General features: G+C 44.0%; 1 protein-coding gene across 2 annotated transcripts in view; it reads right to left on the minus strand.

The window, feature by feature from the left end:
* The window catches only part of LOC137629526 (alpha-tubulin N-acetyltransferase-like), a 103071-nt gene that overhangs the window by 39161 nt on the left and 52274 nt on the right, over positions 1 to 11636 (minus strand). For both annotated transcript variants that reach the window (XM_068360912.1, XM_068360913.1), the window contains exon 8: positions 6099 to 6280. In XM_068360912.1, coding sequence (XP_068217013.1) covers positions 6099 to 6280 — 182 coding nt within the window. The remainder of the gene's footprint in view (positions 1 to 6098; positions 6281 to 11636) is intronic.

Here is an 11636-nt window from a genome sequence, read left to right on the forward strand (position 1 = left end):
GAGGCTGAACACCACAGGGAACAGCAAACTCAGCACATGGCTCAACATCGTACGCCTGGCAGGTGGAACTGCGATCAGGCGGAGCGAGCGTAGGCGGAGGGAGTGTAGGCGGAGGCGGAGGAGTAACACTCTCAGCCCGACACTCACGCATTAAGTCCGAAAGCTGTGCTTGCATGGACTGTAGTAGAGTCCACAACATCGTACGCCTGGCAGGTGGTACTGCGATCAGGCGGAGCGAGTGTAGGTGGAGGGAGTGTAGGCGGAGGCGGAGGAGCAACACTCTCAGCCCGACACTCACGCATCAAGTCCGAAAGCTGTGCTTGCATGGACTGTAGTAGAGTCCACAACATCGTACGCCTGGCAGATGGTACTGCGATCAGGCGGAGCGAGTGTAGGTGGAGGGAGAGTAGGCGGAGGCGGAGGAGCAACACTCTCAGCCCGACACTCACGCATCAAGTCCGAAAGCTGTGCTTGCATGGACTGTAGTAGAGTTCACAACATCGTACGCCTGGCAGGTGGTACTGCGATCAGGCGGAGCGATCATAGGCGGGGGGGAGTGTAGGCGGAGGCGAAGGTGCAACACTCTCAGCCCGACACTCACGCATCAAGACCGAAAGTTGTGACTGTATGGACTGCAGTAGAGTCAACTTGGGGTCGGCAGACACTAAGTTCTGCTGAGGTAAAGCCTTAACAGCAGAGATCTGTTGTGGCAGAACCTTACTCCTCTTAGGCGGAGTGTAATCAACTGATGACTGAGGAGAGTCAGAGCTAACCCAATGACTGCATTCGGGTTGTGAACTTTAACTTCGTACGTCTGGCATAGGTCTGGACTTAACGTTTAAGAGGTCTTGAGACCTGAGACCAGCGTTACTCTGCCTTTATTTTCTCCCCTAATCTCTTCTGCAGACGAGCAAAATAAGGGCTCAATCGTCTGCGGGTGGGAGTGACGGTCTCGGTAAGACACGCCCACAACCACCGAGGATACTTCTGTGCGCCGATCAAGGCCTGCTGAACCCTTATGCCCTTCGACATTGCTTCTCCCCTGGGCTTGGGAGCTTGCAAGAGGTCCCGGACTGGGAGGACGACTGGCGCGCACAAAAGTACCCTCACGCACTAATCACTTATCACTTTGATTTCTGTTTGCACTTATTTCACTGAACTCGAAACTTTAAGTGGTTTGTACCTGAAATACGCAATTCTATCCTTTCTCAAAGTTAGTAATTGCGAAAACAGAATTACAATGTAACAGAAAAATCTAATGAAAGATAATTCAGTGGCTGGAAAGAGACTAAACACTAGATCACTCTAGAAACGTTTAGTTTCTTCCCCTAAAGAGACTAGGGAGAAGAGCAAAAACGATAACGACGTTACTCGTACGCCTGGCAGGCTTGAATGAAACGTTTATCCTCTTTCTCCCTCCGTCTCTATCTCTCTCTCTCTCTCTCTCTCTTGACTTAGAACCTGAGAGAAGAGCCCAATCATATATATCGTTAAAACATATTATTGTTAAAGGAAAAAACTGAAAAGTTCCTTTATTAGGATCAAAACCATTAAGTTAAGAAAGAATGAACAAAACGCTAGACACGGTTACTCTTACTGCAACGTGAAACCGTGAACATTCTTTCTCTATCGTAACGATAGAGTGCAAGTTGAACGTTCTGAACGTCAACAACTGCAGAGACAAAACAAAACGTTAGTTCAACTTTGAAAACAGTACGAGACTGTCAAAGAAAATCTTTCAAACTCTGTGGCGGAAATAGCATAATATGTTAACAGGTAAAACCGAAATGACGGGCTCAAAGTTTATTAACTTCGGTAAAAGACCGCCTACTATTAGGAAGGTCGAATATAAACAAATATAAAAATTAATTTTAATGAGTTTATAATAAAAGGAAGTTAATCGAAGAGGCCTATAAGAGGCGGAGAGATATAAAATAAATCTATAACTTTTGTTAAGCAAAATTAAGAAAGAGAGTCTATATTCTCTTAGACACCAACACTTCCGTCTAAGGGAAGGGTCGGCCATTGAAAGGTGAACGAGAGTTCATACTCTCTCGTCACCATAATTAATCAAATTAATTCCAAAAGCTAACTAAGCTAATATAGAAGTTTCCAGTAAAGCGACAGCCGAAATCAAAGAGAAATACTTCACCAAAGTCGTGAAAATACTCCAAGAACATAAGCGTATCCCAGAACGTCTTGCCGGAAGCACGACAGAGGAATAATTGAGGAGGTGTCAACAAGAAGTACTTGAGTACCTGGCCACAGGTGGCGCTGGTAAATACACCCCCTTCTAGTATTGTGATAGCTGGCGTATCCCTCCATAGAATTCTGTCGGGCAACGGAGTTGACAGCTACATGATTATCGGGTAAGTTTAATATTGAAAAATATCTTTTCAAAGGTTTAAAAGGCTGCTCATGAATGGCAGAGGCAAGGGACAATGACATTGACCTATCAAGCAGGACAGTGCCCTAGAGACTGACCATATACAGTATACAAATGATCAGTGCCCAAGTCCCCTCTCAACCCAAGCCAGGACCAAGGAGGGCCAGACAATGGCTGCTGATGACTCAGCAGGTAGACCTATGGCTCCTCCAAAACCCCATCCTTAGCTCAGGTTGCAGCAATCAAAAAACCTAGAGTCTGAGCAGGACTCGAACCCTAGTCTGGTGTTCACCAAGCAGGGATGTTAACATATAGGCCAGCACAACCCATAGTTCCCTATATACAGAACAGAAAGGAAACTAGTCTAAAACAGTTACTTTGACAAAGATAGTTAAGACCTTGAAGAAAAAAATACTGTCAAGGTCTTTAGAATTTGATTCCTACTGTACAATTAATCCCAAGAAAAATACCTGAATTTTTAAAAGAAAGGTCCTTTTTGTATCTTAAGAAATTCCTGTCCTTGGAGGGGATGACCTTAATTAACACCAGCCATGGGATCCATAGGCCTCAGCTTCTTCTTCCCCACCGTTATTAAGGGGCTGGGTGCCTGATGGGCCCTCTCCAATGCCTTCGATCAAAGGCATCCACACCACGAGAAACTAAATTCACAATTGTTTAGGGCTTATTTTAGAAAAATTTATTTTCCATAAGTCAACTCGATGCCCATATTAATAAGACACAGCTATGCATAGCCTCACTGCCTTCTCCTTTCTTCAAGAATATCAAGCATATGAAACATGGAATGGTACCAGTCTAGTATCTTCCTGTCATTTGCCTGATGAAAGTTTTCCTCTTAGAAAGTCGCCCTCTATGAGTGTTTAATCTGTTACTACTGGGAAAAGTTTCACTGTCACTTTAGGTCTCAAATTGATTCCTACTGTCTCTTACCTTCATTACTGGTGTTTCACAGTCATCAATTTTCTATTCTCAATCGCTAAGTAAGCCTTATCTTTTGCTAGAGATAAGACTCAAGATCATATGGACTACATTAGTTACTATTGAAAGATTTCTTTGCTAGACAACACTTAAATTTGCATTTACAGCTTCAATGATTTGAATGTTTTTAGTGGGTAAAAAAGAGAAGGATAATAAAGCTCAAGATAAAGAATATAACTATACAAGTTCAGTCCCCATTGTCGGTCTCTTGCTAAGATTGGATGGTGAGAATTAGATAGTGGCTGCTGATGACTCGGCAGGTAGACCTATGGGGCCTGAAAACCCTTCGATCTCTAACTCACAGAGATAGTAATGACAGAACTCTAATGATATGTTATACAATAAGTGGAATTTGTAATCGGACCACCACTCAGTTGAAATTGGACAATATCACTCAATTATCACAACCATGATAAATAAATCCATTTTCTAGCCAATTCTACTATTCCATTTTCTTGATCAGCAAACATGTCACTCGTACATCAAAGGTTTAAGAGGTCTACCTTTCCACACCACTAATTCTCTGCTTCTGGTTGCATATTCTTACCGACAACTAAATCAAAAGCAGTATTGAAATCAATCTAAGGATTATAGAATATGTTTTCCAAGTTCAATAAACATAGGATTTACCAATTAACAGCTACCTGTAGGTTAGTCTTAAACTTTAAGTTTTTCAGGAACTTTTAAAAGTACTGGAATGAAAGGGAACTATGTCATACAGTACATGAAAATTTATGTTTTTAGGCTTCCTTTACTGTCCCAGTGTATCTTAGTTGCCTCATCTCTTTGATCTTGATCTGGTATAGATTGTCAATCTCTCTCTAAGTGTTTTGAGATACTCTGTGGTTCCGATGTCTTCTGGGCATAGCCTTTATATCTTCATACAATATCATAAATCACGTATATGTCATGAGTCTTGTCCCATGACATACAATAAAGAACTGTAGAAACAGTAAAATAAAGATACGAGTCTCCCAGCTTAAGAATACAAATCTTAAATACTATCAATGACCACTATGTCCACTTCACAGAAAAACACACCCTTCCAAATTTATACAAAATTATAGATGCATAAGTGATAAAATAGTTCTCTTACAACAGAAACAGTCTAGCACAAGTAACTAGCATTGTTGACCTGCCTTCCTAGTCACTAGATAGTTCAATGGAATACTTCAGGGACATCACTAACCAAGAATGCATATAACAGAAAATAGATAGCAAAGGATAACTATTCAGTAATATTCAAACATGACTATTAGCAATTTGATTTAAAAGTTAACAAGATAATAGAAATGCAAAAAAGTTTTCATATAAATCTGAAAAATTGCACATCAACATGTAAACAACTAAGCAAGAACCACCATTTATAACAAATTCCCAGACAACCAGATATAAGTCAATTATTTGTCTTTGTGTTTCAAGGAGATAAAATGCAATAAACAGAAATTAATCCCAGCATAGTACTTGCTCAAATTACAGAGTATAGCATAATGCTAGGAAATCTAAAAAAACAGGACATCCTTTTTACAAACCAAAACAAGATGTCTTTGTCTCTTTTTAACAAAGTGCATTCAAGGGTTACCAACACGCTCTTTGCACATATGTTTCAAGTTTAATCCGAAAAGTTAAAAAAAGATATCAGAAATACATCTACACTATAGAATAGAAGAAGTGGCAAAGACATTTGCAAAGTGGTGAGTTAAAAGACAGTTTCACTTTAGTTAAAGATGCCTACAAAACTAATCTTGAGACTTTCTTTGCCAATAGATACCTCAACTCTCAGCTAAAACTGTCCAGTGCCAAGATGTAAAAATCGAATACAAAAGCTGTACTTCATATGCCCAAATAGGTTTCATGCATAACATCGCATTCTAAACACTTAATAAAACTAACTTCTCATTATAATCCTATCCTTATCCTACAGGTAACCCATGAAATTCTACAATACAAATTAGCTTAATTATGGCATCCAAAAATCTTTCACAAAAAAAGTCACATTGCAACTTTAACTATTGTGAATTTCCTCAACACCAAAAAGTTACCTTTCTGTCAGCTTTACACGAAAGCTTTAAGCTAAAAATATTTCGTCCTTGCCAAGTCTTTTCAACCCAAGAAATTATATTCCTGGGTTTCCAATTACAAAAATAAATACTTTCTAAGGATATAGCCTAAGAATTGTAAAGATGGCTACACAAGCATAATTTCCAATAACTATCAAAAATCAAAATCAAACATCTCAGAATGTCTTCTACCAAGTTTGTGATAAATCAAGCAAAAAAAAAAACTAATTATGTACAATATTACAGATATTCTTCTAATTAAAAAATAGAATTACAATGTTTATTTTTACTCCTGAATTATGTAATACAGCTTCAGTGTAACTGCATGTATTGCATTCCATAATACCATTTGGAAGGCTTGATTTATAATTTGGGCTATTGCCAAATGCTGGGGCCTGTCAGACCATTCATCCTCTATGTGGAACTTGGGGTAAATGCTGCAGTTACACTTAAGTAAAAGTTAGGAAGTTGGACAGAAAGAAGGAAGAAAACATGGAAAGAGGTAGAGTAGAAGGACATACAGAACAGGGCCGAAGGAAAACTACAAAAGACCTGTAAGTAATGCCTAGAATACACCGTGTGAGGTGCACTGACGGCACTATCCCTCCCCATGGGGTCATGTTCATTGGCACACAACAATACAAAATACCTCCTACCTGGTGATTGTTGCAGACCATCAGCCAGAGACATCTTCTCCGCATTCTCAACGAGGCCATCGTCTTCATCAACGTGGGGTTGTTGATTTATGACATCATTGGTATCCAGCAAACGATCCTTGGCTGGCGATCCTCGGTCTGGAGAAGTTGCAGGAGTCGGAGCAATTGACCCTTCCAAACTTCTATGAAAGAGATAATTTTGCTATAGCACCTATAGATTTTAGATCTTGATAACATTTATGTAAATGTTATTTACTAGTATATCCAGTACTTGGGAAGGAAGGAAAGTTTAAAACAAAGTAAACAAATTTCTAAATTATCTTCAATCATTAAAAATCCTTGTCTGCACTCTTTGATTCAGTATCTGAGCAGTAAATAATTCTAGCTTATTTCATACGTGAAGCAGAAAAATATATAGGTTTGAATGTCTTATGTACGTTACTCTTTATAAATGAACTATCACTACTACCACCACTACTAGTAGTACAAATTTAATAGCTCTATTCATATTAGAAACGTTTGATGCACTAATTTTTGTAATCTGAACAAAGGACATATGGAACATTATTTCCATGAAATTAGGGGCTAAGAATAACTTTCCTTATTACTATTAATTACCCTAGTTACTTCTAGTAAGCCTTAACAAAAACCAAATTAATAAGTTTTAGAAATTTCTTTTAAATACTACAGGAAGTTAATTTGATCATATGAAAAAAAATAACATTTTTAATAGGGATAAGAATAATTCAATTTCCTTTTTTAAAATATTTGAAGTATGATCTGACTTTATTCCTCAATATCATAAACTAGGCTGGGACCAGGTCTCTCTTCCATAAAAATAATAATATTTTGGTTAACTGGATATCATTTTCATGAGAAAATATAATACTAATTAAAAGAAGAAATCTCTAAAGATAGTATATGAAGAGAAACACACTAATGTGCCAAAATAAATGAACAAAATCATAAGTATCTATGAAAAGTGTAAAATTAACAAGTATCATTCTTTGGAAGAAAATTTACCCAAAATATAAATACAATACAAATTTTCTATTCAGTTTCTTTGACTTGGATATTTAGTCAACCATTTACCATTATGAACAAATGTTACATTTTGTTTTTCTCCTGTTTGGCAGATTTTCAAATACAGTACAGTATCAGTTCCCTCTACAATTATTCAGATATTTTTTTACAAATATCACAAATTTTTAGGTAATTTGTATTTTTCCTAACAGTACTTACCTCAAACTACTTTCTTAGGAGTATCTGGGATCTCCTCCCAACCGACCAGAGTTTTGTGTAGTCTAGCCTATACCCATTTTCTATGAGGGGTAACCTCAGGCGGAGTGATACGCGCCCTGAGGCTAACCCTGGGTCAGAGAGCATGCTTGCTCAGATCTCGACCTCCAGTAAATTCTTGGTAGTTTTAGGTCTCTAAGAATTCCATAAGGCACTCGGGGAAGGAAGGGCGGGCCATTACCCGAAAGTAGTTCAAGGTAAGTACTGTTAGGAAAAATACAAATTACTTAAAAATTTGTGATTTGTTCCAACCCGGAGTACTTACCTCGAACTACTTTCTTAGGAGACTTATACTTTAGGAGGTGGGAGTGGCCTTAACCCTCTGAGACCGTGCTGAGATATATCCCAAGACCTAGATAGGAGGCTAGGTCTTGATGACCCCAAGGAAAAACGAGAATAGGGGAAACTACACAAAAAACTCATCTTAGTGTCTAAGTAACTCACCTGTGCAAGAAATCCTAGGAGCCATGTCCTTCAAAAGTAGGGGTCCTTGTATCCCGGCTCAGAGTCCTATCTGAGACCATTTGAAGCGGGAAAAAAAAAAAGGGGGGGGGAAGAACAAGGGGGTTTAAGGAACGAACTGGGGCCAGACCTTTAAACCGTTTGGAGCGCAGAAACGACGGTACCTATCGAGAAACCGTCTAGGGATTTTCTTGAATAATCCTTCAAGTAATGAGCAGTGAAGGTAGACTGGTTAGCCCAGGTGCCTGCCCTCAGGATTTGGCCCACTGCCATATTCTTCTCGAATGTTAACGTGGTGCTCAGACCCCTAATGTCATGGGGTCTGGGCTTTCCCGGCAGGGGGATACCTGCCTTACTGTAGGCCCTGATGATCACCTGCCTCAACCATAAGGAGATAGTGTTCTTCGAGCTGGCTTCTTCACCAGGCCCGTGTACACAAACAGACTTTTGATCTCGGGCCGAAGTCTGGCTGTCCTCTCTAAGTATTTTCTTACGGCCCTGACAGGGCACAGACGCAAGTCCTTCTAGATGTCCAAACGAGGAATTGCTGATATTGAGAACCCCCTCAAACCTGGGATCCCACACGTCAGGATTCTGGGTCTTCGCAACGAAGGACGGCACAAACCTGAAGGTGAGCTCCCGTCAGCCCTTCGAGTGAGAGACCTCAAAGGACAGTCCATGTATCTCCCCTACTCGTTTCGCCAAAGCTAATGCCAATAGGAAACCCGTCTTGAGGGTGAGATCCTTGTCCACAATGTCCTTTAGGGGTTCGAAGGGAGGATCTGACAACATCTTCAGGACCCAGCCCACGTCCCACTGTGGCACCCGAACGGCTTGCGGGGGACAAGATTGTTCAAAGCTCTTAATGAGCATCGATAGATGTCTGGAGGATCCTAGGTCGATGCCCTTCTGGAGGAAGACTTGACCCAGAGCAGCCCGTACTCCCTTGATGGCCGGGATGGACATGTTTGCCACGTCCCTGAGATAAACCAGGAAGTCCGCTATCTCCAGGATGGAGGCCCTCAGGGGCCTGATATTCTTAGAGGCACACCACTTAGTAAAGGTGGCCCACTTTGCTTGGTAGACTGCTGCCGATGATCGTCTCAGGTAGCCTGACATCCTCACTGCCATCCCCAACGAATAGCCTTCTTTCCTCAGGAGACGCTCGATAACCTCTACGCGTGAAGCCGGAGGGACCGAGGGTTCTCGTGAAACCTTTGGAAATGTGGTTGTCGAAGAAGGTGTGGCCTGTCTGGAAGGGGCCAAGGTGGAAGTCGTGCCAGTTCTTTTAGATCCACGAACCATTCTCTCTCCGGTCACCAGGGCGCTACCAAGTCATCCACAGGTTGTCCGCCCTTCTTACTCTGTTGAGGATTGATTGATTGATTTAAAGTTTTCAGACTCTGTTGAGGACCTGTCTGAGCATCCCGAAGGGGGGGAAGGCGTAAACGTCGAGGTTGTCCCAGGGATGTTGGAAGGCATCCTCGAACACCGCTCTTGGGTCTGGCACAGAAGAACAAAACACGGGGAGCTGAGCGTTCAACCTCGTTGCGAAGAGATCCATCACTGGCGACCCCCATTTCAAAATGATGGTTCTGGCTACTTCTGGGTGCAGGGACCATTCGGAACCCACTACTTGTCCCATCCTGCTGAGGCCGTCGGCCAGGACATTCCTTTTTCCCGGTAATGAACCTTGCTGAGATCCTGATCTGTTCTACTTCGGCCCATTCCAGCAGCTCCAACGTGAGGACGCACAACTCCTTCGATCTTAGTCCTCCCTGTTTCTTTATGTAGGCTACTACCATGGCGTTGTCGCACATCAACGCCACGGTATTCCCCTGGAGTAGATGGACGAACTCCAGGCACGCTCTTCGTACTGCCCGCATCTCTGACACGTTTATGTGCTGGGCTTTCTCCTCGCTCGTCCAGGTCCCTCTTGCTGACCGTCTGTGCAGATGGGCACCCCACACCTCCTTTGATGCGTCCGTCAACAGGAGCATCTCTGGAGGGTCGGCTGCGAAGGGCACTCCCTTGAGGGTCTTCGACCTGCCGCACCACCACTCTAGGACTTCCTTCGTCTCCGGAAACACCGGGATCACCTTGTGGGGGAAGTCCCTCTGGTTCCAGTCCTCCTTCAGATTCCACTGGACCTCTCTGAGCTTCAGCCTGCCCTGCGGGACCAGTTTTTCTAATGACATAAGGTGTCCTATCAGCCTCTGCCAGTCCTTCGCTCTCCTGGGCTGGTCCGACAGGAAGGGGCGGAGGACTCGGTCTAGGTTGTCTAATCTCTCCGCGGAGGGGAAGGCTCTCGCCAACCGGGAGTCCAGAACCATTCCTAGGTAGGTCATCCTGGTGGAGGGTATCAACTGGGACTTCTTCAGGTTGATGATGATACCCAGGACGTTGCAGAACCGCAGAAGCTTCGCGCCTTGTTCCCTCAGTACTTCCTCTGAGGCTGAAAGTAACAACCAGTCGTCTAGGTACCGAATCAGGCGAATGCCCTGTTCGTGTGCCCAGACTGAGACCATTGTGAAGACCCTGGTGAAGACCTGAGGGGCTGTGGACAGCCCGAAGCAGAGGGTCCTGAAGTGCAACGCCTGGGTACCCCATTTCACCCGTAGGTACTTCCTGCTGGATAGATGAATTGGGATTTGGATGTAGGCGTCCTTGAGGTCTACTGACATCATGAAGTCCTCTTCCCTCAAGGACGCTAAGACCGACTTCAGAGTGTCCATCTTGAAGTCGGTCTTGCACACGAATTTGTTGAGGGCTGAGAGGTCTATGACCGGTCTCCAGCCCCCTGTCGCCTTCTCCACCAGGAACAGCCTGCTGTAGAACCCCGGACCAGGGTCCTTGACTGGTTCCATCGCTCTTTTTGCCAGCATCGCTGAGACTTCTTCCTGTAGGGCTGTCTTTCTCAAGGGGTCCTTGGGGGCTAGCCACCCTGCCTGCTGATCTGGTATCAGAGGTGGGGGTTCCGCTAGGAAGGGTAACCTGTACCCTTCCTTCAGGACTGCCACTGTCCACGGGTCTGCTTCGTGGTCTTTCCATGCTTGCCAAGAGTGTTTGAGGCATCCCCCCACCTGAGGCTTCGGCAGGAGTAGGGGGCCTCCCTCCCTATCTTCTCCAAGAGGCGCGGCCTGAACGCCCTCTTTTGGACGTTGCGTACGCAGGCCTATAGGAGGATTGAGCTGGGGCTGCTCCCCTACGGGAGGGCTGTGAGGACTGTGACCAGGCCGTAGTAGGGGTGTCTCTCCTGGTCTGGCTAGGGGTAGGCCGAGATGGCGGAGGAACATCGGAGGTCGACCTTCTGTGCGTGGGCCTCCTCACTGGGGGAGGTCTGGGATCGCCCTGGTCCTTGAGTTTTCTGACCCTTTCAATCAACTCCTCAGCTGCTTTCAGGGGGAAAGTCGAGTCATCCCACAGGGTTAGGCTTCTCAGGGACCTCGCCTCTCTGTCGGGGAGCTGTCTGGTTACCTTGTTAAGGACCGTGTCCCTCCTCCGTCCTCCGTAGGACCCAGTTGGCGGCCTGTGCTAGTGACTGATATGAGAGAAATTTCAGGGCCGTACCCCCCGAGCTAATCAGCTTCTTGAGTAAGGCCTGATTTTCTGGGACCGTGAGGTCGTACGATGCCTGGACGCCAACTAGGGTAGAAGCCCACCAATCCAGCCAGGAGGAGACGTTGACGAGGTCCTTCGCTATCTCCTCCATCATAGTGGCTTCCGAAGGAGAAAAACAGATTGGTACTGTCGAGGCCCTCTCTTCCGCAGCTCCCT

This window comes from Palaemon carinicauda, chromosome 37 (genome assembly GCF_036898095.1).
Source record: "Palaemon carinicauda isolate YSFRI2023 chromosome 37, ASM3689809v2, whole genome shotgun sequence".
Classification (NCBI taxonomy): domain Eukaryota; kingdom Metazoa; phylum Arthropoda; class Malacostraca; order Decapoda; family Palaemonidae; genus Palaemon; species Palaemon carinicauda.